Source organism: Dendrobates tinctorius, unplaced genomic scaffold (assembly GCF_039654945.1).
Source record: "Dendrobates tinctorius isolate UK_male_01 unplaced genomic scaffold, ASM3965494v1 ptg000046l, whole genome shotgun sequence".
Lineage (NCBI taxonomy): Eukaryota > Metazoa > Chordata > Amphibia > Anura > Dendrobatidae > Dendrobates > Dendrobates tinctorius.
Window position 1 is genome coordinate 58,650,417 of NW_027361714.1, and position 27,425 is coordinate 58,677,841.

Sequence of the window (27,425 nt, forward strand, 5' to 3'; positions counted from 1 at the left end):
AAACCCTTTGCTCCCTGTAGATCTTGGCAACTTAACGAATCGGTTCTGAACACTCCCTCAACTTGTGACCGTATAACCAAGACACTTAACCATTACTTTGACCAAAACGACAATGGGGAGGTGTCAGCCCCGATCCTATGGGAAGCCCACAAATCAGTTATCAGAGGAGAATTGATATCAATCTCCTCCTACCTACACAAACAAAAACAACAACAGATAAACACTTTATATGCTGAAATAGCCGATCTTGAGGCTCAACATAAAAAACAAACTGAATCTCAAACACTAGCCCAATTATCCCAGAAAAAACAACACCTAAAAGATATCCTTAACTTACAGTCTGCAAAATGCTATTCCTCCTGGCAGACCAAAATGTTTGTACATGGGGACAAGGCACCTAAACTCATGCTCTCAAAAATACGACAACGTCAAGCTCACACATATATTCACTCGATTAAAAATCCGAGAGGTACGCGCACCTTTGACTATGACCAGATAAAATCAAAATTTTTAAACTATTATAAGCAACTTTATAATTTGCGTCCACCTGAGTCCTCCCAGGAGTTGACCAGGAGGAGACATTCCATAGTGTCCTTCCTGACCCGTCTGGGATTACCAAAATTCTCGGATTCACAGCAGCAGCGGTTAGTCAAACCTTTTCGGTTGGACGAGCTCCGGTCCACCCTGTCGAGATGCCCGTCGGGGAAGGCACCGGGCCCTGATGGCCTTTCCTCCTTTTATTACAAATCCTTCCCCTCGATCCCCCTACCACGACTGTTAAATGTGTGCAATTCTATGCTAGGAGATAGCTTTTTCCCTACTCAGGCTCTGGAAGCCAGAATCTCATTAATACACAAGGAAGGTAAAGATGCTGAATTATGCAGCAGCTATCGACCGATTTCCTTGTTAAACGTTGACCTAAAGATGTTTGCTAGTATGATTGCATGAAGAATCGCAAAATTCTTGCCAGAATGAATCTCGTTAAACCAAACAGGCTTTGTGGGGGGGAGAGAGGGAAGGGATAACACATGCAAAATACATCTCATGCATTTTGCAAAACAAAAAAATCTTCCACCAAGGCTTCTTGGGACTGACGCTGAAAAGGCGTTTGACAGGGTGGACTGGGCTTATCTGGGAGAGACATTGACCTGCTTTGGCTTCCCCTTACCATTAGTTTTGGCCATTATGAAAATGTATAGAGACCCTACTGCACGTATTAGAGTCAATGGTTCCCTGACAGATGCATTCACCATCCAAAACGGAACAAGACAAGGATGTCTTTCTCTGATCCTTTTCATACTAGCAATGGAGCCGTTGTTGTGTGCAATCCAGCAAAGTAAAAGAGCTTGAGGGCATCAAAATTGGTAATAATCACCATAAGTCTGTGGCTTTTGCTGGCGACTTGTTGGTTTTGATGACGAATCCGCTACGAGGGTTTCCTGCCTTGCTGGGAATACTTGAGGAATATGGCAACCTCACAAACTTTAAGGTGAATACGTCAAAATCGGAAGCTCTAGACCTAAACGTGCCGGCCCACACGCTGGATTGAAGGAGCTCTACCCTTTTGCCTGGCCTAGTAGATATTTTACTTACCTAGGTATAAAATTAGCTAGATCTGATAAAGAACTTTTCCAGCTTAACTATTATCCCTTACTGGACAGGGTGCAGTCCATTATTAAATCGTGGAGAGACCTTTTTCTGTCATGGACGGGAAGGAAGAATCTCCTAAAAAGCTTGATCCTTCCCAAATTCACATACCTATTCTCAACTCTACCCATCCATGTACCAAACTATTTCCTCGCTAGAGTGAACTCTTTATTTTTCAAATACATCTGGAGGGGCACAAGACCCCGCATTAACTCGCACACACAATCATGCCAAAACAGAGGGGGAATGGGAGCCCCTGACATCAAAAGCTATTGCTATGCAGCGGTGCTTTCTCGATCAGTGGACCTGATTAGGAATTCTAGTGACAAACATTGGGTCAACATAGAAAACATTCTATCTCCTATACCCCTTAGGTCTCTACTGTTGACATATACTAGGGGATGGAATCCCTTCCCCCCCCCAACAACCCTCTCTCTCTGGCTTTGCTCAGGGTTTGGTCGAGCTTCCACACCCTCCTGGTACCCCCCTCGTACCCACTATTGAAACTATCCGACGCCTTGTCTCCATCTCTGGACGCATTAAGGGAGGGAGGTGACCTAGCCCAGAAATTGAGACAAATCTCCATTAATCAGATAATAGCGGATGGGGCACTCTTCCGCTGACTGAATTGAGTGATCTCTTGGCCTCCTCGAGCTTCACTTTTCTCCGCTATAATTCTAGCTATTGAAACGTATACAATATTGCCCAGATAATCCATGCCAGCTTACACCATATGAAGTTCTCTGCTCCAGAGTATCAAGACCAACTAAGGTCCTCTCTACAATTTACCAACACTCTTATCTAAAGACCTATCCCTGAAAAGAGCATACATTGCCCTCTGGGAAAAAGACCTAGGATACAAATTCACACAATCACAAATAGACCATATCTATATGCATTCGCACGGTCCAATGAGCTGCGTGAAAACCCAAGAAAACGCTTTTAAAATAGTTACACGATGGTACATTACACCGGCACAGACTTGTACCTGACGGTCGGGAGCTCGGGCTAGGTGTTGGTGTTGCGAGGATGAGGGGAGTGACTACCTTCACATATGGTGGACTTGCCCTGTCCTCCGACCCTTTTGGGCAGCAACAGAGAAATTCATCAGAGATATCGCAGAGTCCCCAGTGTCGCTGACACCTGAGACGGCTCTGCTGAACCTCCCTATATACTTCAAACAAAAGAAGGCTCCCACCTTAGTCCACAATATTATAGCTGCAGCCAAACTCCTAATCCCGACTTACTGGGGTACAACCCAGATACCCACTTCTCATCAACTGCTGACAAAAATTGACCAACTATATCGTATGACTGAGATTGTTGCCTCGGTGAACCATTCACAGTTATTTTTTGAAAAGAACTGGTGCTCCTGGAGTAAGTATAGATCTACCCTCGAGCCTCTACAAGTATCAATATTTGATTAACTCGAAACTTGGTCTGTGATGTTTCGGAACACTTGCCCTCTCTCTCTCTCTCACCTCTACTTTCCCTCCCCCCGCCTCTCTTTCCTTCTCTCTTTCCCCCATTTTCTTTACCGCTCTCTTCCCCCCTCATCTCTATTGTTTGTTCTACTCTTTCATAAATGAAAATATTTTGCATTTGCTAAATGTTTTACACCATTACAATCCATGTTACCTTAAATTGGTTATTTCTATGTGGTGTTATCTTTTGATTAATCAATAAAAAGATCATTGAAAAGAAAAGAAACTGTATTTAGTGATAAAATCGTGAATGTTTGGTTTGTTTGGCTGTTTTCTTGTTGAAGGGAGCAAGTTTACCTTTGAAATGGTGTATTATATGAGTGTGTGGGACGAAGTAATCAGCCAAAAAGCAGTGCATGTTTACAAATGTGTTGGTAGTGTGCTTTGGGGTACTGTGGTTCCACCTGCAGGTCATATTTCCTTATTGCAGGTTTATGAAAATTAATGTTTAAACTGTATTTTGTGATCAAATCATGGATGTGTGCTTTGTTTGGCTATTTTCTTGCTGAAGGGGCAAGTTTACCTTAAAAAATGGTGTATCATTTGTGTGTGTGGGTGCAGTATGAACGGGGATACAAATGAATCACCAAAAAACAATGTTTAGAAATAAGAGAATAGATAGTTTTGTTTTCGATACTGTACAACCAGTGGAAATAAACACTATTCTAATAAAAAAAAAAAAACACTGTGGCTTCGTCTCACAAGTGGCTACCCAAGAAAGTGAACCCTCTACAATTGGTGTTATGATTCCAGGCAGCAAGTCCCAAAGAGCACAAGTTATTACAATTTAAAGATAGAAGTTGCCCGGGCCAGAGAGATGTGACTTTCCTTCATCCAAAAGGACGGTATGCAGGTGAGGAGAACAGTATGAGAGGTCTTGTAGAAAATTATTGGAGGACAATTTTGAGGCTTTCCTGACGGTCTTTGAGAGGATGCAGACAGGGAGAAACTGTCCTCAGAGCAATGGTCAGAGTTCCGAGCTCTGTACCTTACTGGGGAATCGCAGACAGCATACTATGACCTTGTGCTGCAGGATGCCAAGGTATACAGCAAGATAAAGACTAAGGCCTCTTTCACACATCCGGCGTTGCAAATCCGGTATGGTGCGGTGAAAAGAAGGAGAGCCGGATGCGGCTGGGAACGCAGGGATCGGAAAGGTATGCAGCGCAACTTACGGCTCCGGATGCTGTAAAGAAGGTGCCGGTGAGGAGGGGGGGCGAGAGCGTGCCAGGCATGCGCACAGGGTCAAATGGTGCATGCGGCGGCCGGATCAGGTGTAAGCGTGATCCGGCAGCCGGAATGTGCCATAGAGTAACATTGTCCCGCAGAGCCGGGAGGGCCGCATCCGGCCATGTCCGGCTTTTTGCGCCGGACAAAAAAACGCTGCAGCATGCGTCCTGTCCGGCCGCCGGACGGGAGAATTCTGCCGGATCCGGTAAAAACCGGAACAAACGGAAGCACATGCGGCGCAATCCGGCGCATGTGCTTCTCAATGACAAAAAACGCATCCGGCGTTAAACAAAAAAAAGGATCCGTTTTTTTACACACACATGCCGGATTGTGCCTGACGGCACAAACCGGATGTGTGAAAGTAGCCTAAGATTTTGACATGCTTGGGCAAAACCCTGGCAGTCAGGATGCAATGAGTGCAATTTAGGCACTACCAAAGGAAGAAGCTTCCCTAGATATTCAATCTGTTACACCTTGTGCAAAAAAGGCTGCAGCCCAAGACCTGTTATCCGGCAGAGATGGTGCAACGAGTGATATTGAACCAATTTTATCCACTGAAAGCTGAAATGCATGCAAACTTAACTTACCCAAGAAGATCCTCAGAATGCAGATGACCTTGTGAGCCTCATAGCGGGTGATAGGCCACCTGTGCAACTAGCAGCTGCGACGGGGACTCCACGGTGAGCAAAGGCCCGGCCCTTGCCGCAGACCGGAGCGGGACAGTGGTGGCCGCCGATGGCACCGAACTTGCCGCGGCCACGGGTGAGAGCAGGGCGGCTGGGGGTGGCGGAAGACAGGCCGCAGCTGTGAGCTGGGGTGAGGCGGCAGTGGCCGCGAGCGACCGCGGGCTGAGGTAAGGTGGCAGCGGGTCTTGGACGGTCGTCCTGGCGTCGTCCCTCTGATGTCCTCCGTGAGCGTCTCCCCGGCACTGGTAAGTCACTCTTGCTCTCAGTCGCTCCTACGGTCTTCTGCTGCTTCTGTCCCGGTCTGCTGACTCATCGTCCCGGGAATTCCCTGCCTCCTTTGTACAGCCCATCTGTCTGTCACAACTGTCCGTCCCCGAACTCTGTCCCCCGGGAACAGTTTCCCCCTGAACCTAGATGACAGCTCCCTTGGTTCCGGCCCGGACACTCGACAGGGGCCGTTCCTCCCACACTCCCCCGCCCTGTATGCTCACCAGTCCTCGGGCGAGGGTTTTCGTAGACTCGGGTTAGTCTTTGGAGACGACAGTTCTTGTCGCCATACGAACTGGTCCTGTTCGTAGCGTTCAGGGGGCTTGCCAGCGGTTGACCGCTCGGAGCGTCTAAGTTCGACTGTGGTGGGACGTTCTGGGGTGGTAGATGGGGGTAGGCCGGTCGACTCTGGCGGGCTAACTGGGTCTGCTGCAATGTCACTACTTGGAGGGCTCGCGGATGTGGCTGGGAAGTCCTCTTCGTCATCCAGGTCCCAGACTTGTGACAGGGGGGTCGGGGACCTGAGGGATCGGCTCGGGTCGCATGGGATCAGTGGAGGCACAGGGGCGCAACATATTTCGGTGCACAGAACGAGTGAGAGGTGCGTCATTTCCTTCAGATTGTATTTCATACACAGGCCCGTCGGGGCTTATTCAGCGCAACACTCGGTATGGGTTCTCCTCCCATGGTTCTAACTTGTTCTGGGGGCACTGATCTAGTACGAGTACCCGATCCTCAGTCTGGAAGTCAATTAATGGTGGGGGCAGCACTCCCCCCGGGTGTTCTAGATCCTGGAGCTTTGTATGGACGATTCGGTGGAGGGTCTGCAGCCGATGCCGGTGGTTTCGGACCCACGAGGATACTCCGGACCAGGGTTGGGGTTCCTCCGGGTTTAACTCCACTTCCGTGATTCCTTTGCCCTCCAGTCCAAACAGCAATGAGTAGGGGGTGTAACCAATCACCCGGTGCACCCGGTTATTATATACCCACACCAGCTCAGGGATGTATTCAGGCCAGCGGGCCTTTCGGTCAATCTCTAGGGAACGCAGCATTTGGATTAGTGTCGAATTGAATCGCTCGCAGGCTCCGTTGCCCTGCGGGTGGTATGGTGTAGTCCGAGACTTATCAATACCGTAGAGACGATGTAGGTCTTCCATGATTCTTCCTAGGAAGCACGCTCCTTGGTCCGAATGTATTCGTTGTGGGCAGCCGTACACTTGGATAAAGATTTTACAAATCGCATAGGCAGCCGACTCCGCTGTTTGGTCTCGGGTGGGGGTGACCACGGCGAACTTGATGAAATGATTCACCATAACGAGGCAATGTTCATACCCCCGGTAGGCAGGACCTATGGTCAGATAGTCCACCGTGAGGAGCTCAAGGGGAGCTGAGGTTACAATTGTCTGCACCAGGGCTCGTTGCGCGGGAGGCTTAGCGAGCTCGCACGGGCGGCAGGTTCGGCAAACTTCTTCCACAGCAGCGTGCAAGCGTGGATGGTACACTATCTGCTGCAACTATTTCAAAGTCTTTTGAGCACCAAAGTGAGCCCCCTTTTCGTGGGCTTCCCGAGCAAGTTGGCTGAGATGGGTTCCGGGCACGATCACCTGCCATACTGTCGCAGACGTTGCTCGTGACACGGCTCTCCGATATAAAAGTCCCTTTTTGATGACTAGTTTCTCCCACTGGCGCAACATCAGCAACATATCCTGGGTCAAAGTCTGTCTCTGTGAGCCAGTGGGCAATTTGCCGGTGGCCACCCATCGGCGCAGGAGTCCAATATCGCCATCCTCTTGTTGCTGCTGAATCCACTCGTCACGTGGCTGTTCTAATATTCCCCCTACGGGTCCCGGATGGGGCGCCTCTTGCGCGTTAGCAGTAAGCGCAGTGGTGGTGAGGGCAAACGGCGTCTCTTCCCCTTCTAATTCGTCGTCTGGATTCCTCCCTGGGGAGGTGTGTCGGATTCTGGAGAGTGCGTCAGCGTGCTCGTTTTCAGGTCCCCGTTTGTAGATGATCTTGTAGTTGAACTTGGCCATCCAAGCCACCCACCGCTGCTCTAGGGCTCCCAGTTTGGCATTCTCCAAATGGGCTAATGGGTTGTTATCAGTCCGCACCACCACCTCGGAGCCCGCCAGGTACTCTGCGAACCGCTCCGTCATTGCCCACACTGCCGCGAGTAGCTCGAGCTTAAAGGAGCTGTAATTGTCCGGGTTTCTTTCAGAGTCATGCAGCGACCAGCTACCATAGGCGTTCACTTTCTCTCGGCCATCCTGCACCTGTGACAACACAGCTCCTAGTCCCTGGAGGCTTCCGTCGGTATGCAGGATGAACGGTAGCGAGAAATCCACATATGCCAATACCGGGGCGTCCGAGAGTGCAGCTTTGAGATCTTGAAATGCATCCTCTTGCGGTTGTTGCCACTGGACCTTCCGCCCATTTGCCCCGGCTGGAGCCCCCTTCAGCAGGTCCTGCAAGGCTCGGGCTCGGCGTGCAAAACTCTTCACGAAACGACGGTAGTAGCAGGCCAACCCCAGGAAAGCCAGCACGTCTTTCACCGTTTCGGGGGTAGGCCATCCCTGGATGGAAGCAACCTTTTCCAGGGATGGTCTGACACCCTCCGCCGAGACGGTATGCCCCAGATATTCGATCTGGGTGCGGAACAAGTGGCATTTCTGGGGCTTTACCATCAACCCGTACTTCTGCAGCCAGCCGAGCGCCTGCCCCAACCGCCACAGGTGGTCCTCGAACGTGGCGGAATAGATATCGTCCAGGTATATCAACGTGGCTTCAAAGTTGAGGTCTCCTAGACACCGCTCCATCAGCCGCTGGAAGGTTCCTGGGACGTTGGCCAGCCCGAACGGCATCCGATTAAACTCGAACAGTCCCATGGGAAGGATAAATGCCGTCTTGGCTCTGTCATCCTGCCTACTACGCCAAATGTGGGGGTTTGCAGGTACGCAGGATGCAGTGACGAGTCGCGAGACAATTTGGTGCTTTCTATAGTAATGTTTATAAGCCTAGAGGGAACTTTCCTCAGTCACAGCCTGATCAACAAAAGGGGTAACACGGATTGCCCTCACAGGGGCTCTATACAAGCAAACACAAACGGGTAGAACGCGACTACTTCCGGCAGTAGCCGGTCACTATAGGGCCGCGGTATGGCGACTAAGGGTCCTTAATTATATAGTCAACTTAGCCATCCAGATGTCCCTCGCCGTTCGGGATGGTAGTCTTTCGGCGTAGTAGTCGCTGGGTCCAGTTGCTGAGGCGTTGACGAAGTCTTCGCGCACTCTGGCGCGCTGATGACATTGAAGCCCCACAGGCCCCGGCGGAGTCCTTGGACGGATGGGCCACAGCCCCTGGACTGGGGAAAGCGGCGGTGATGCGGGGTAGTGGGTGATAGGCCACTTGTGCAACTAGCAGCTGCGACAGGGACTCCGTGGTGAGCAAAGGCCCGGCCCTTGCCGTGGACCGGAGCGGGACAGTGGTGGCCGCCGATGGCACCGGACTTGCCGCGGCCACGGGTGAGAGCAGGGCGGCTGTGGGTGGCGGGAGACAGGCTGCAGCCGCGAGCTGGGGTGAGGCGGCAGCAGCCACGAGCGACGGCGGGCAGGCCGCAGCCGCGAGCTAAGGCGAGGCGGCAACGGCCGCGGGCTGAGGTAAGGCGGCAGCGGGTCTCAGACAGTCGTCCCGGCGCCGTCCCTCTAATGTCCTCTGTGAGCGTCTCCCCTGGCACTGGTAAGTCGCTCTGGCTCTCGGTCGCTTCCACGGTCTCCTGCTGCTTCTGTCCAGGTCTCCTGACTCATCGTCCCGGGAATTCCCCGCCTCCTTTTTACTGGTCCCTCCCCCAGCCCATCTGTCTGTCACAACGGTCCATCCCTGAACTCTGTCCCCCGGGGACAGTTTCCCCCGGAACCTAGATGACGGCTCCCTTGGTTTCGGCCCGGACACTCGACGAGGGCCGTTCCTCCCACATGACTATGACTGGACTCAAGAAGTTTGATGACTGGTAAAGGTCACACTTACGCATGTGCTAGTCCCTGGGAAGGGGATAGCGCTAAGATGTATCCATGGAGAAGCCAATAACTATCCCATGGCCTGAAACAACATGCACACAGACTATGATTCCATGTGTCACAAAATAGGAGTGGTCAAAGTCTTATTGCCTGCTATAATTATAGAACATGATTTTCTGTTGTTCAGGGACTTGTGGGCTAAAGCTGTCGCACCTAGTAGTCCTCTATGCTGCCAGTAGTCAGCTATGGTAACAAAGTTATATGATGTAAATGGAGACTTGCCTTTCACTGAACTGGCTTAAAAAGGAGGATGAGGAAACATACTTTGAAGCCAATATTCCTGACCTAATGTAGTCCCAAGACAACTTTGGGGCTACCCAGCTCAGGAACTTAAAGGTAAAAGACATTCTAGAAAATGTAAGTGTGTTAAATAGTGTTACCCAGAAGCTGGGAGTCACTAATAGTCTTCCACAAATGACCAGGCATAATCTGTTGTGTCAAGGGACCAAAGTGTGGGGGGGCCAGTAAAAGAACGCTTCCTCAAAGCCCACGAGGAAAAATGCAGGCAGGATATTCTATTTGCTCTAGTGAGGCAGTTTGGGCCTGGGGATTGGGAACATGTGTTGGTGACCACATTGCAGAGCCATTTGCTTACTAAGTGGCAGGGACCCTGTGAAGTTGTGCGAGAGTTCAACTATAAAGTACACAGACAAGGGAAAAGGAAGCCATTTCCCAAATATTATTGCTACCAGCTAAAACCCTGGAAGGATAAGGACCTACTCAAAACCTCTTGCTTGTTCTCCCAATCTGAAGACAACATTGTGGGTATCAAAGTGGCAGAAACTTTGTCGCTTTTCCAAAAACAGCATCGCCGTAAAAAGGTGCTCAAAACCAATCGCACGTCCTCGGAGTTACTAGCTTAGTCTTGTGTCATCAAGCATGAGCCTCACACTCGGGTCAAGTTAAAGCCCTGTAGAATGGTAGGCTATTTCAGGTGCTTGAACTGGCCTCCTTTAGGCACTGTGGACTGGCAGAAGGGGGAGTGGGTATATAGGAAAGCCAAGTAGGATAGGGGTTAAATCTTATCACTACATGTCCTGATTAGGTGCACCTAGATACCTATGACTAGAACCAGACCAGTGTTCACTGTTGTCAGTGAGCTGGGGGAAGGTGAGCAAAGTCCGTTGTGATTGGAGCTGGAGAGAGACAAAACAGAATTTCTCTGAGAGGAGACTGCACAAGCCGTGTGCACCAAACTGCAAGTATCATTGGTTGCTGTGGATGTGTAACCAAGCTGGGGCTAGCTCAGCCGTGTCTGAATAGCCCATGTTGTCTATATTGTTTAGTTAGTGCCTGGACAAGGCTAGGGATTTTATGTTTATGGTTTTGTTTTTGGTGATTTGCAACCTGTGAAAATAAACATTATTCTTTGTGTCCTATAAAAACACTGTCACTTTGTGTTCCAAGTGGCTACCCGAGAGAGTGAACCCCCAAGGCGTGTACACGGAAAATACTCCAATGGATACTGATGATGATCACACATGTTGTAGTTTCCCATCATCAGTGGAATGGCTGCACACAGGGGTAGTTACACATCAGCGGTGTGCAAGGGTCTGTTGCTTTCCATCAGAGGCGACTTTATGGAATGGAATTGAAGGGTTGAAGATACCTATGTGTTGAGCTTATTATTTGTAAGGTAATTAATGACGGTCATTCAAAGATAAATCAGATTGTACACGCATGCTGCAGACTACAACTACGTTCTCCTGGCACGCCTCTGCTCCACTACTCCTAAAAAGAAGGCTGCATATCTTTCAGAATGTATTATGACGTGTTGTGTTTGCTGATTCGATGTATAGTTCCTGGTAGCACTGTACTGCTCGGACCTGGGTGTGTAAGATCCCTGAACGCCGGTATGGTAACTTATCTTCATCATCTGATTTACCATCCAATCTTGTTTAATTTATTATATTTTGTGCTCTACATTTTGCTACTACTAGATCTCTAGCTCATACTACTCTGCTGCTTACTGTTTTCTCACTTCTAATGTTGCCTAAAACTTTTGCTTCCATTTATGAATACATTTTATTTTTATAGTTTGATATTCTGTTTGTTTTCCTCATCTCAATATAATATACTTGTTTTTTAATACAGTGTTAAATTTGGCTCACCTGTTATAAAGCCGGAGTCTCTGAGCATTATATTATATAGTTGTTATTATTATTATTATTATTATTATTATTATTATAGAGTATTATATTACTTTATTCCGAATCTTTCCTCAAAAAATATTTTTATTAAAAATATTAATGGGTATTTTCTTTCAAAATAACCGAAATTTGCATATTCTTTTCAACATTTGTAAGAATTTATATGGTACATTGTGGTTTTTTTTCCTCTGAAAAGTCCAGGAATGTGGCTTTGGTTTGCAGTGACCATTTTGATCTCTCAATGTTCCAGCCAGATGCTGGACCACCATAACGAAGGTCAATGTGTTACTTATGCTCCTGACCCTGAAGCTTATATGACTGTGGTAAGTTACTTTTTGTAAAAAATTCTGAAGCTTTTTTTTTTCCACAAAGATTATTACTTTCACCTGACATCATGGATTAATTTGTCACATGCAAACAACTGCAAAAACACAGTGTAGATACTCATAGCACTACACCGCTAGTTTAAGATAATCATGTTAGTGAGCCCTCTCCAATCCTCCAATTAGCAAACCATTTGTAGACAAGGTTATAGTAATAATAAATTGTATTTCTACAGCACCAACATATGCCACAGCTCTTTACAATTAAGCAGGGGCATGTACAAACAAAGTAACACATCGTTCAACAGTTACAGGAGGAGTGAGGGCCCTGCTCGCAATCCGCAATCTATACTGTAGTTCTTACTAATGCTAATAATTTGTTAAAGGGAGTTTATGCCCTCTACATCATTTAGGCAATGCTTACTTTGATTTTTTATTTTTTTTGGAAGGTGGGGGGAGTGGCGCAAATCTGTGCCAAAATCACTCTTGGAAAAGTTCCTATTTATTAGTATGGGAAATTAAGAAACATATGGAGATAAAATAATGCACATTGCATATTTGAAGTGGACCCTGATGATATTCACTTTACAATCTGTTCCAAAAAAAATCCCTTAAGGCTATGTACACACTATGTCTTTTAGTCGCCAGCTTTAGGAAAACACTGCAGTCATTTACCTGAAGAGGCTTTACCAGTAAATTATAAAGAGCAGACGACTTCTCAGCAGAAGCCACCTAAAGAATGTGCAACCCCTTCTTTTAATCCATTCTGGCCCATACACAGTGCTCATTAGAGAGGGATTGGCTGGAAAACCACATAATTACCTTGGTTTATCAGACAGTCCATCTGACAGAGGAAAAGTGTGGTTATACAAACCAATTATGACTTGCCTAGAATGAACATGTACTACAGGCATGAAGAACCTAAACAACCTAAACTCACTGATAAAGTTGACCGTAAGGATAATGGACAACATATCTGATCAACGATTTCTCCAGTTGACTTACTGGCTCCTCCGAACCACTTTGAGGGAAACAGCAACATTTCTCTGCGTCTTCCCTCCCATATTCTAAAAATGTAAAGATTATTTCTTAGTAAGGCTACGTTGGCATGATGAGCTTTTTTGTGAGTTTCTTTTTGGTGAGTTTTTGATATTGAAGATTTTCTGCACCCATTATATAAGACCGGTTACTTACATTTTTTTAATAAAAAAAATTGCAGCTTCAAAAGCTCATCATAAGAACATAGCTCAACAAGTAAACCATTATACAATAATAATAAAAAGTTGCGTTATCTAATGTTACGTTACATGTTATAGACTGAAATAATCAGCTACCGAGGATATCCCAGTGAGGAATACGAGGTGATCACTGATGATGGGTACATCCTAAGTGTCCACCGAATACCACATGGCACGAGGCATTATTCTGCTGGTAGGTCATGTTTGGTACCTTTCATGTATTACTTTTACTTTATTTTTATTTACATTAATTACTATATTAATGATCTGTAATACACAAACATAATAGAATGTAATGTGGATCAAGTTCCTACTATAGTTTGGACTTTGTAACCACCTGTTCATCACCAAAAAGCTCCACCCAATATTAATTATTTTTTTTAAATAATTATCTTTTTTTGTAAAATATTTTAATTATATTTAAACATGTAGGGTGAAAGAGGGGCTGGAGAAAACAGGGAACATCACAGTCTTTTCAGTGCATTGTAAAGCTCCTTTAGATGTGCATAATATTGTATCATTGAGTGGAGATGGTCCCAGATCCCCTGCTGCTCCATTTGGTGTTTGTGGGACTGAAAGGCATAGCTGAGTACATTTCTTTGCTGTCTGATAGTCCTGTGGACATTTGGTACGGCGTCAGTGTGCATGTATAGTGACCCAAAGTTGTGGATTACAAGTTTTGGTTATGTTATTTGTTCATGAAATAAATCTTAAATATTCAAATTATGGCATTGTTTTATTGTTCAGTATTGGACATACACCATAGTGTTATCCCCACCACTTAGCTGGCTGGTCGGAAATAGTTAAGTGGGTGGAGTCTAGTTTATAAAATGCTGCAACCATAGTTGGTCGAGAGAGTCCTTACAATGAGATATCTGCAGCAACATATGAGGAGAGAAGCTCACTACCTTGTTCCAGTAGGCCATCATGGCAGAAGTATCTGAAGAAAATGTAGTACAGCCATGCCTGCTTACCCCTCAGGGAGGAGACATGATCCCCAGCTGTGCAGGATTCAAAGAAGCCCCTGTGTTGAGGCCCTGGAACGCAATGAAGCCGATAATGGGAATGGTTGCAACCTACATGTAATAAAGAATAGAAGGCACCGGGATTTAGAGGCCCACTAGGGTGGGTGTAGCAATCCCATGGTTTTAGAGTGAAAGATATTGTGGAAAATAAGCATTTAGCTCAGTCTTCCAGGTTAAGATCCTACATGCTTGTAACTGTGAGAGACAAACAGGCGTCCAACACTCTATACCGAAAGATTGGCGGTAACCTGGAAATATAAACCGCCATTGCAATAAGCATTCCACTCCATACGTACTTGTAGCCAAGAGAAAGAAAGGAGTAATGGATTCAAGAATTAGTAAAAAAAATACAAAAGTTTTTATTAAGCACATGCACAGACAAATAACATGTAAATGGCAAAATTGCAAAAAATCATGAGACAAAAACAGGACAGACCGGGGAAGGGGAAATACGAGTATAGCTGTGCACCAACATGACCATAATCACAGCAGCACATATGGTACATGAATTTTACATAAGTGACATGCAGAGCTACCCATGACATTAGATAGTTTAGCCAAAATAGGCATATAAAACAGAGGATGATCCTGCCACAGAAAGTAATAGAGAAAGCACCCTTTGTGAGCGCAAAACGTGCATCAGGGGTCGCCCTCTGGACTTGGTCTCCTGTGCACCACTTGGTAAGCTGCCTGTATCCACTCTTACATACACCAATCATGGTTTTGTGGATTTTTTTGCGGAGCTAACTCACCGCCATTACCAGCGGCACCTTATTCATTCTTATTACTATTACTTTCTGTGGCAGGATCATCCTCTCTTTTATATGCCTATTTTGGCTAAACTATCTATTGTCATGGGTGGTTCTGCTTGTCACTTATGTAATATTCATGTACCATATGTGCTGCTGTGATTATAGTCATGTTGGTGCACAGCTATATTTCCCCTTCCCCCGTCTGTCCTGTTTTTGTCTCATGATTTTTTGCAATTTTGCTATTTACATCTTATTTGTCTGTGCATGTGCTTAATAAAAACTTTTGTATTTTTTTACTAATTCTTGAATCCATTACTCCTTTCTTTCTCTTGGCTACATGCTTGTAACTGTCAAGCTTCTTGTACCACAATCTACGGTGATTTACCTGCTGTATTGAGTAAAGTTTTCTTCGGTTTTACAACATCGCTTCTGCTTCTCTTGTTTCCCCTCTACATCACTATTATGGGGTACACCACTAACCATCCAGCCATGAGGGAACAGTAATGCCGTCATCATCCCGCACATTCATCCCCGTATACTCACTACTGCATCAGTGCCAAGTCACTGGGCATGGCCACCATCAATAACGCTAAGGATCCAACCTATGCCTGATTTACGGGGTATCCTGGCCACTGCACATGTGTTACTGTCTCCTTGTTTTTAGGTGTAGGCACAAGACCCTAGTTCTTGTGATTGATAGTAAGGAGATAAATGTTGCTCATCAACCAATCACTTTATAGGTAATCTATCATTAAGATCAACCCCTCCCCACCAAACTACATGTATGGCAGAGAAACAACCTCAGTAATCAATGGCTTGTTAAGTGCTCTTGGTGTGATATAACCCTTAACACATCGTTTTCAAATGAATGACAATGCTGTTTTCTTGGGAATGCAGCAACAGACATGAAGGTTTTGATGGATTTACATTTTAAAGTTTTTTTTGCCCATATATGCGGTTTGGGGTTGGGAAGGATAGATCTTTAGTATTTGGTTATGATCACACACTTTGTTTTTTTAAGCGTTCAAAAATAACAAGTTTGTCATGCGGAAACCACTTTAGGACATGCTCCTTTGGAGGAGTTTTTTCCTGAAGTTTTATTTGCACCCTTTTGCTGTGCCTAGTTTGGAGAGCCTAGTTTGGAGAGGTTTCCTTCTAGATATGCTTCATTGAAGTGACATTCACTTTTTATTCCACTTCAGAGGAAAAAAATGTCCTTACAGTGGCATGTAAAAGTTTTGACACCCCTGGTCAAAATTACTGTTATCGTAAACAGTTAAGCAAGTTGAAGATGAAACTATCTCTAAAAGGGTTAAAGTTAACGATGACACATTTATTTTGTATTTTAGGCAAAAAATATATTGTCATTTTTTACGTTTTAAAAATTGCAAAAAGGAAAATGGGCCAATGCACCCCTTTTGCAAGTATCACAACTTATAGCTTGTAAATGCTTTTTGTAACCAGCTAATAGTCTTTCAATTCTTGTTTAAGGGATTTTCATCCATTCTTCCTTGCAAAATTCTTCCAGTTCTGGGAGATTCCTGGGTAGTCTTGCATCCTCTTCTATTTTGAGGTGTAGCCACAGATTCTCAATGATATTTAGATCAGGGGTCCTTCAGTTTGCATCTTTTTGAGGTAGTCTATTGTGGAATTTGACGTGTGTTTAGGATCATTAACCATCTTTTCAACTTCAGCTTTTTTACAGATGGTGTTATGTTTGCATCAAGAATTTGTTGACGTTCCATTAAATCCATTCTTCCCTCTACCCGTGAAATGTTCCCTGTGACATTGGCTGTAACACAACCCCAAACCATGATTGATCCACACCCATGTGAGATATTCTCTTCCTAAAATTCTGTGCCCTTTTTTCTCTACACATACCTTCGAGCAATGTGGCCAAAGAGTTCTATTTTGATCTCATCAGTCCCCGAGACTTGTTTCCCAAATGTGCAGGTGTCTCTGAATTGTAGAATGTACCACAACTCCAGATTTTGCTAAATCTTTTTGAATATCTTTTGGAGTCAAGCGAGCATTTTAATTTGATTGTCTAGCAATGCTACCAGCAGTTCTCACTGATATTCTGCTTGGTCTTCCAGACCTTATCTTGACCTCCGCTGTTCCTGTTTGCTGCCATTTCTTAATTACATTTCAAAATGAGGAAAGGGCAACTTGAAAACACTTTGCAATATTCTTATAGCACTCTTCTGCTTATAGTGTCATTTTCATTTTCTGAGTGGTAGGCAGCTGCTGAGAATAACCAATGGCTGCAGCTTTTTGGCACAAGGTTAGAGGAGGCTGAGTTTTTATAAAGCTGGGAAAATTGCATCACCTGGCTTTACTTTACCCCAATGTAGGAATTGCACTTCTCAAAGACTATTTTGTAACATCCAGCATTCTTTATTCTGGAGAATTGCAAATATGCCAGTTCGGTGCCCATACATTATGCCCACATACATTGTGGCCCCATGCAGTGTAGAACCCCCCATACATTGTGCCCAGCTTAGGCTTCTAGAGACTCACACTTCGTAAATTAAGTGCTCTCTCCCCACTACAAAAATGCTAAGCATGTGGCTACTTACTGCGGTTCAAGCATAGTGGGGCTCAGGAGGAGGGCATTTGGATTTTGATTTGGGAGCACAGATTTCACTGGATTTTATTTGAGGGGTCTGGAGCCATGTCGCTTTTCCACAGTCTTTGCTCTACCAGTAACTTGGGAATCCCCTATATTTCCAGTGACAGATGACAGACCTGAGTGGGGGCTGGTTTTGTACGAGATAAATTTGGCGTTTTTATTGGTTAGACTTTTGGGTACATAATATTTTTTCATTTCTAAAAGTATAAGGCTGGGATCTCATTCTTGTGTTCTGTGTTGAGCACTTAAGTTGGGGTTTCCATGTAAATCACACAAAAATTCAAATCAGATGAAACGCCCAATGGAACCACACACTATAAAGAGGCAGATTGATACACTTTGGAGTCCATTTGGCATCTGTTTGTTGTTTTCATTGATACTGCTTTTTATATTACTTAATTTTTTTGTGTGTCAGTATGATGAAAAAGCAACATTTTTGGCATATTTTTATTTTTATGGTGCTCGCCGAATGAAATAAACAACATTACAGTTTTATAGATCGGATAGTTAGTGACGGAGCAATACGAATTGTGTGTGCTTTTTTGTTTATCTTTGTTTTATCACAAAGGCTGCTTCTTTAGTGGTAATAAGATTTTTGTTATTTGTGTACTTTTTGTGTTTTTTTTTGCTCATATTTTTTTTCACTTTTTCATTTAGTCCCAATGTGGGACATGAATATTTTTTACTTTGATCTCTAGTTTCATGCATTGCAGTACTCGTGTACTGCACAGCAGGAGACCTGTCAGTGACTCACTGACTGTGCCTGTTATGCTAGCATGTACAGCTGTAATACAAGGAAATTACGGCCACAGGAGAGTGCTATTCCTTATTAATCATCGCTGTTAAAAAGCCCAGAGTTTTCTTAGGTGAAGCAGTTTAGGAAAATGTGGGCGGTCGTTTTCCTGAAGTGGCTTTGCCGGTGATTTTGCTTTTGTTCCTGCAGCAACTCCCTGCCAGCATCTTTTACTCTGTACTTTTAAGTATGTACTTTTAAGTATAGGGAGCGGGAAGGATGAGAATATCCCTTCTTTTAACGGCTTAAGGGTTTCCGAAACACTGAAATAGTCAAGAAGTTCCATAATCTGGAACATGTGTACAACAATGTTGTGTTGACATTGCTATGCATTATCTTCATTTTTTGGGGAGCTATTTTGGTGCTTTTTCTGGCTGATCCCAGGGGAAATCGCCTGAAAAAACAAATGTTATGTGCACATACCCTAAATGTCGCTGAGAAGCTCTTTAAACTCTGATAAAGATACAGTTTCTATAGGATTCATGGCTCAAGCAATAATAACAAAATGTGCACACTGTCGTTTTCTGGCGGATTCTGCTTCAAAATACATCTAAAAAAGTGCTAACATGTTTTTGAGCATCTTTCAACTGCTTCAGGTTTTCAAAGACGCCAAGCCGTTAAAAGAAGTGACCCGTCCATTCCGCATGTTGGCAGAGGCATTTTGCACTCTGAAGATGCTCTACTTCATGATTCAAGTCAATGGGAAGGCTATAAAATGCAGGAAAAAAGTCAAAAACACCCACTGTTGGTCTAAAACATGGAAAAAGCACGCGGAATTTACCAAAAAACACTGGAAATGTGTCTGGGGAAAAAGCCCTGATATTTCCTAAAGTGTTTCGTCTTGAAAAACTGCTGGTTTGTTGGCCTGAAAAAAACCTGTGTGTACACAAACCCTACGAGGTCGCTTCAGTGTCAACCAAATATAACATCTTGTGTAGCATAAATCTATTTTAAAGGACATGAAATGAGGTTAAAGATTCCTTTATTATGGTTTGATATGTCGTGGATCTTACAGGAATACAGATTCATGCTGTCGCACCTCAACATCTCTAATAACTCCACCACTTGAGAAAACTGACCTCATATTCTTCCCTGTGAATGTTCTCTTTATTCCGCTTTGAGTTACTCTCTTGAGAGCTCTTGAGGATATCAATGACACTTCTGTGAATACTTAGCATTTAAAGGAATATTGTCAGTAAGAAATACATTACAGTGCATAGGACTTCCTCAAAAATGGCACTTATTACAGTTACTGGTATTATCTACGGCCGACTTTCTGTAGTTTGTTAAAAATAATTTATAGTGATGCCCTTCTAATTGTCTTCTACAGTAGATTTCTTGTCTAGTAGACTTCTTGTCTACTATAGAGGTCCTATTTTTCAAGCAAGGACCTCCCATACATAACATTATTAGCTCTTGAGATTCGGGAGTGACGTCTGTCCTGTGGGCTCTTTTGTGTCAGTGGAGTAATGTTTTAATGATTAGCAACATAAGTGCAAGATTGACATGAGCAGAGAGTAGAATTAAGGAAGTGTCTGTAAAAACACGTTGCCCTTTTCATATCTGTTTTAGCCATTCAGTTTTATTTCCTTCTGAGGTAGGAACGCGCTGCATGCAGCATGGATGCTGGACAGGTGTTCAAAAATATAACCAGCTGTGTCCACTTAAGGTTATATAGAAAATAAAAGCCAACCAGAAATAGCTGATATTTCTGATGGGCGCACCAGAATACCTCTTGGCTTTGCCCCAGCGCCTTACAGACATCATCATCATCACTATTCCCATTGGGTCTCATAATGTCTATTCCCTTCCAGTAGGTCTTGGACTGTGGGTGGAAACTTGAGAACCTGAAGGAGACCCACGCAAACACACAACATCTTGCAGATGTTGTCTTTGATGGGATATAATCCTAGGACCCCAGTGCTACAAAGTCAAAGTGCTAACCACTGAGCCACCATGCAGTGTTTACCTCAAAGCTGTCCCAAAAGAAAACCACTTGATCAAGCACTTTTGCGTTTCATATTCACAAATAGTAAACTATTTTGTGATATCATTATATATTTGGTGACTATCACACATGTTCTAGATGGATAGTGAACCTTTTAGCATCACTGTCCAAGGAACGAAATTCTGACAGTGAGAATATTGATAACTTATCAATTACTTTGGCAAAGAACAGTGAGAACATTGATAACATATTAATTACTTTGGCAAAGAAGACCTTTTTCTTCTATCTCATTGGTGACTTTTGTGAAATCAGTTCTCCATGCACTGAGATGTTACTGAACTTTAGGAATGAAATACAATGAGTTCTTGCTTATATACAACAGCTATTATGAGTAGAGATGAGTGAACTAAACTTCCAAGCTCGGCGTTTGTACTGGACAGTTACTGTCCGGTGCTGGATGAGATAGATGTGTTTTTTTTCTGGATCAAAAGTCCGTTCCCCATTGTTTTCAGTGGGGTTTGGGCTGGGTACCAAAACCCAAGCTTCCACAGGTTCGCTCATCCCTAACTATGAGCAAGCAGAGGCAACTTTAGACAACTGCACTTCTTTTTAATCTCATTCATATATAGGTATACGTATATATATTTCCCACTGAATATTGAATGATCTATCTAGAGAAAAGTAAATAGCAATGCCTATGTGTCAATCATAATTTTGCTTATACACAGTATGCTTTTTTTTTCTTCCATACTTTAGAACATAAACCAGTGGTATTACTACAGCATGGCCTTCTTGCAGATGCCAGTAACTGGATCACAAACTTTGAAAACAATAGTCTGGGCTTTATCCTGGCAGACGCCGGTTATGATGTATGGATGGGAAACAGTCGTGGTAATACATGGTCTCGGAAGCATAAGTCTTTGTCCACTTCAGACAGCAAATTCTGGGCTTTTAGGTTTGTGTATTTTAATAGATTGAACAATCTATGGTAAAACCAATGCATAATAGTGTCTATGAAACTGGAATGAGATGTTTCACCATCAGAATATATAACAACCTCCAGACATCATATACTGTACATAAGTATCAGGCCTAATCTTTGCACAATCTACAGAAAACCAAATGGCTTAAAATCCATTCTAAAATCCACATGAATATACCCTTAAAGGAGCTATCCGAGACTTAGTGCTTAGGCACATTTTTATTTTTTTGCAAACAGGCAAATAGTTTCTACCTATCTATCTGTTGTGCCCGGAACCGTTCATCACCAGCACACAGCGGTCACAGACGGCTCCTGCTGGGGATTCAGCTGCCTCTGCTGATGTCACATCGATAGAGCGGCGGCTTCTTTTCTGCCCTGCTCAGTTGATGGGGCATGGCTTTTGACATATCTGGTCATGCCTGGTATAGCTTCTTCACCTCATTTAAATACTTTATGCTGCTCATTGATGGTCATTCCAGTGTAGGAGGGGAGGCCTCCGCCGAGTACCCGGGCTGGCCCCGGGGGGTCCGTCTTCCAGGTTCCTGGGGTATCTGTTTCCAGGGAGCAGAACTAGGGGATGGACTGCTGAGACTGACAGGGCAGTTGGGGGAGGAATCCAGAGAAGAGTCAGCAGAACGAGGGAGAAGGAGGTGGAGACTTGGGGAGGGCCAGAGAGTGAGAGCCACGAGCAGCTACCCGAGAGGAGGACCGCAGGGAGACGGCGCCGAGCTTACCGACAAAAGAAGACTGCTGCCTCACTCCAGCTCTCGGCTGTGGCCTACTCACAGCCATCCGCGGCCAACGCTGCTTCACTCCAGCTCGCGGCTTCGGCCTCCACGCTGCTGCCCGCAGCCATCGCCACTTCACTTCCGACCACGGCGGTGACTCCTTCTTTGCCGCCCGCAACTGCCACCGCCCCGCTCCAGTCCATGGTAGAGACTGGGCCTGTGCCCGCTGCGGATCCTCCAGTGCGGCCTCAGACTGCGCCTGTGGCCTATCAACCGCCACTTATCACTACCGCTGCCAGCCCCTGTCAGGGAGTTGCGGCCTCCACTCTCCCACTCCCAGGCGGTATCCCGCTGCCTCCGCTGGGGGACATCCCGCCAAAGAACTCTCCGCGGGCCTGTTGTGCCCCTGCTCCTCCTGGGCGTCGGAACGCATGAAGACTACGCCAGATCTTCAGTGGCTGGGCCCAGTGGCTGCGACACCCCGTGGAACCGAACGCCGAGGGACGTCAGGACGGATAAGTGATACATAGTGACTAAGGACCTGTAGTCAGCCATTTAGTGACCGGTCTTTGCCGGATTAGTCGTGTTCTCCCAATCCTTGTTTATGTGTTTCGGCTCCCTGCGAGGACAACTACTGTTATTCTGTTGGTTGCGTAACAATAGCCCTAATGGCATTTATCTATAAAAGTTAACGTTTAAAGTCATATCTGTCTCGCGTCTCGTCACTGCATCCTGCGTACCTGCTATTACCACAGCAGCATCTGACCATCAACAAACAAAAAAAAAACCCTGATGGATGGTCTTCAGGATATCAAATAACTCAATATTTCTACTTTCTAGTTATGATGAAATGGCGAAGAAAGATCTTCCTGCAGTCGTAGATTTTATTTTGCAAAAAACGGGCCAGAAGCAACTCCATTACATCGGTCACTCACAAGGCACTACTATGGGTAAGAATACTTCTCACTTATATTTTGAAAGCCTTTTGAGGTTGGATTACACAATAAATTTCTGATTATAGGCCTGTGGTAGGGAAATCTTAATTTCATATGGACCTTTCTTTTTTAGCGGTATACTAAAATATTGTGGGGACTAATAGAAAAGTAGAAGAAAAATCTTACATATGTTTTTTCATATATGTTCAAGATACCCTGTCACACACCCTTAAAAATAAGAGCACTACAAAAAAAATTCAGCCCTATCAAAATTTAAAATTATTTAATGGCAGAATTGCCATTTTCAGTCGCCAATAAAACAGTCGCTCCCCAGAAAACAATCCTGAATTCAGCTATAGTTTGAGCTTTTTAACACTATTCCAAAAAACCCTCAGGGGTTAAATGTTGCACACAGCCTAGAGAGTATCCCACGTAAAATAAATTAAAACATAACCTTTAATTAACCATTAAAAGGACAGAACACACAAAAACATTACAAAAAAGTGCTCATGTGAACCAGTGCTCAATAAAAAATGGTTTGGTCTCACCATTGGTAATAGATATAGCATTCCAGCATCAGGGCGTATCCTGCTGGAGAGATGATCCACTCATGGGGAGCCGAGACATGGGAAAACCAGTGTTAGTGTAAAGTCCAAAAACGAATATATTCAGCTCACCTTTTTTACTTGTCACGTTGGAGGCAGTTCTTTGATGAAGGTGCTAGGAAATGTTACAAGCTGACATAAATGCAAAGATCCAAATATTCCAGCACATCTTCTTACTTAAAAATAGAATAAAGATTCTATAGATTCATAATGAGTAAGACTCTGTTGAGTTGAAACGCGTAAATGCCTGTCTTTACCATGGTTTTTTATCCTGTATCCTGCTTTTAGATTTTTAATGAAGATTTCTCAATAAAGATTCTATTTTTAAGTAAAAAGATGTGCTGGAATATTTGGATCAGTGTTAGTGTAAAGTATTCCCCTACACTCCCTGTCGTGCCCCAGCAATACTCCTGTCCTAACAAGGACAGGCCCCAAGTGGATCCCGTAGTGGACACCCCCACCGATAAAGGGAAAAATAAACAGAAAAGCTCCCTACGTGTTTCTTCCCCAATGGTGGGGATTCATCATGGGAGTCAAATAGATATAAAGCAGTAGGAAAGGATATATAGAATTAGTGTTATCCGTTAAGTCCACAGGCCCTGCAGTGGCGAGGTGCCTAACAAGCTAGTGTGACTGTCCCTGTCACTACCAAGTGGAGTCCTGGAGGGGAAAGCACATGGACTCTTGATAAAGACTCCATTATTAGTAAGCTCCACCCCCAGCGTCTGACATCAGGTCACAAACTGCTTCTGATATTAACCCCCTGCATTCCACCAGCTGCTACCGATATTAACCTCCTGTTTTCCAAAATGCAGGACGCATGCATGCAAGGAAACGGCCATATTCCCCATTGTTTCTAATATCATATTTCATGCGTCCAAAGTGTGAATGGTCTCATAAAAAGGCTAATGCAGCCTCCTCCTATATTTCAAAAATACAGGACGCGTGAAACAGAAACTGTCGCAGGTCTTTGAAAATGGTGTCACAAACCAATTTTTTTTTCTTTACACTTTTCTGAACTTTTTTATTTCTCTAGTTAGCTAAAAAAATAAAATATACAAGTTTGCTATTGCCATAATATGTTTTTCTCAGTGCAGATCCTTTGTTTGTACCATTACAGGATTCATTGCATTTTCTACCATTCCTCAACTGGCACAAAAAATTAAGATGTTTTTTGCTCTTGCTCCCGTGGCTACTGTTCAACATCCTATTGGTCCAATTGCAGCTGCCAGAGGGATACCAGACTGTTTAATTAAGGTACAGTACTCAACATAAGGGTATGTTTCCATGGTCCAGATTGCTGGCACTTTGGACGCAGAGCCCGCTCCGCCCAAAGCGCCGCCCCCCCTTTTTACGCGTGGTCATTGAACACATGCGGAATCACGGCATTATATCCATAGACTGTATTATTTATCTTGCGGAGACAGAGCGTCTCCGCAAGATAAACAGACATGCTGCGTTCTATAAAGACGTGCCGCATGTCTGGATTCATGTATGTGTCACCCGCGTTATAGTACCCATAGTGGAGATGGGATTTCTTAAAATACCTTCCACTATGCTGTAACATCTGGATGCTAAAAGCTGAGCAATAGCTCCAAAAGAGGCGACCACAAAATCCAAGATAAAATCAATGGTTTTTATTAGGACTAATCCAGATACAAAAAGGGGGAGAATGGACAATGGAGTGCGGAAATCCGCAAACCGCATGGGTAAAACAAGGGGTTACTGGATAGTCAGAACCAATATACCACACATATATAAAGTGCATAAATTGTCACAAAGTGTATATAGTACATACATATGTATGATCAAATAAAGGTGCACCGCTAGAGCAATTATATTATAACTCCATCATCCTAATGGCCAACTAAATAAATACATCATTACCAGATAACAGGTGAACATTTCACCATGGTTAAATTGGATAAAAGATACTTGAGGATGGATGACAAATAAGGAGCATGAGGGTTTACCAAAGGCCGCGCCAGCAGCACGGATGCAAGTAAGGAGCATAAGTATTTACCTAATAGGCGGAAGGCACAGGTTCCTCAGTCCAGCGACCCACCCCAATGCACGTTTCGGAGGGTTACTCCTTCATCAGGTTTACTCCTTCATCTGATGAAGGAGTAAGGCCGGAGTCACACTAGCGAATAAATCGGACGAATGCAATGTGATAAAAAATCGCATTGCTTTCGTCCCAATATTATTCTATGGTTTAGCTCCCATCTCTGATTTTTTATCGGATCTGTTCCTCGGACCGAGACAATCGCAGCATGCTGCGATTGTCATCAATTTTCGGATCGGATTCGACAATGCAAGTCTATGGGTGCGATTAAAAGTCACACTAGCGAATAAATCGGACGAATGCAATGCGATAAAAAATCGCATTGCTTTCGTCCCAATATTATTCTATGGTTTAGCTCCCATCTCCGATTTTTTATCGGATCTGTTCCTCGGACCGAGACAATCGCAGCATGCTGCGATTGTCATCGATTTTCGGATCGGATTCGCCAATGCAAGTCTATGGGTGCGATTAAAAATCGGATTCAAAACGGACCACACGTGTGACTTGCGATTAAATCGCAACACTTCTCCTGGTCAACAGGAAATAGCATCAGGCATTGGCAGGAAGCTTTGGGATGCAAATTTCACTTGCAGCATAAAAAAAACCAGGAAGAACGCCTCCACGGAGTCCTCCATCATGTCCACGCAAGTCAATGTGGAAATGCTGATAGTTCTGGTCCAGGAGAGGCCAGAACTATGGGACCAGAGAGATCCCCACTATGCTGACCGGACACGCAAGGAGGCATCGTGGAGAAGAATCTGTGCCCAGATGTTCAGTGGCTATGCGGCAAGACCTCGGGAGGAGCAGGAGCAAATTAGTAAGTTAAATAATGTGTACACATAATCAAAAACCCTAATGTAATATGCTCAATGTAAGTTACAAGATGTGGCGTCATTGCTCACATATCTGTACCAAATTCCTACGCCATTTAATGTGTGCATATTTTCAACATCTAAATTACACCTCCCTGACTGGTGTCCCCATGACGTTTTTTGGTCCTAAAAATTTAAATACTTAGCTAATTGTTCTGCCACCAAATGCAGTGCTCTCCTTGTTTTTTTGTCCGTATCTTAGCCACTATATATCTTTTGTTTTTTGACTCAAAATATAATAGATGTTCGCATCATTACCACAGGTTTTTCTACATTTCCTTTGAAATTCGGTTGTTTAGAAGGTCCTTTGTAGTAGGCCTCAACCTGTTACTTATTTTGGTAGTATTGGTGTCGAGCCATCAGAAATATTCATATAAGTTTCAAAATGCGTGCCTAAGCATATGTAAACCGTTGATAACACAGCCATATGTGTTGGTCTTAGGAAATCCTGTGTTTTGTTTCACATTGTAGTGACTGATGTGACAAGGCGTTGGCGCAGCTGTAGGGACACATATAGGAGGGAGAGACAGCTGAGGGCCCGTAGTGGAGCGGCCGGAACCACAAAGAGGAAATACCTCTACTTCGACTGCCTACTTTTCCTTGCTCCTGTGATGGATCTGAGACCGTAAGTGCAGGGTTTAATGTAGTACTTTGTATTTTCGCTATGCAAACTGTAAATATTTTTTTTTTGTTTTAATTGTAGCACCGAGTCAAACCTCACAGAGAGGGAGACGGGTTCCGACTCTGAGGTGGTGATTGATCCAGAGTCGGATGTTGCTGCAGGGTCAGGCCCATCTGCAGGACTTCCCAGAGCCACACCACCACCACCAAGGTCACCACCACCAGAATCTGGTAGACAGGCAGCACAGCATGATGACCAGGGCAACAGTAGCAGCCCCACCATGCCTCTGGATCCCTCTCCACAGCCTTCTGTCCTACCACGACGAGGCAGGCGCAGGAGAGAAGGAGCACCTTTGGGAACAAGGATGC

At 44.5% G+C, this 27,425-nt stretch overlaps 1 protein-coding gene across 7 annotated transcripts in view; it reads left to right on the forward strand.

Moving 5' to 3' along the window:
- Window positions 1-27,425, forward strand: part of LOC141089479 (lysosomal acid lipase/cholesteryl ester hydrolase-like) — a 77,747-nt gene that overhangs the window by 10,286 nt on the left and 40,036 nt on the right. For 4 of the 7 annotated variants that reach the window (XM_073575916.1, XM_073575919.1, XM_073575920.1 and 1 more), the window contains exons 2-7: window positions 3,885-3,984; window positions 11,734-11,860; window positions 13,177-13,291; window positions 21,005-21,203; window positions 22,799-22,908; window positions 24,619-24,755. In XM_073575916.1, coding sequence (XP_073432017.1) covers window positions 11,741-11,860; window positions 13,177-13,291; window positions 21,005-21,203; window positions 22,799-22,908; window positions 24,619-24,755 — 681 coding nt within the window. In that variant the 5' untranslated portion in view covers window positions 3,885-3,984; window positions 11,734-11,740. Of the gene's footprint in view, window positions 1-3,884; window positions 3,985-10,660; window positions 11,218-11,733; window positions 11,861-13,176; window positions 13,292-21,004; window positions 21,204-22,798; window positions 22,909-24,618; window positions 24,756-27,425 lie in introns of those variants that run through there. The other 3 variants (XM_073575918.1, XM_073575922.1, XM_073575917.1) reach the window with 3 other exon arrangements.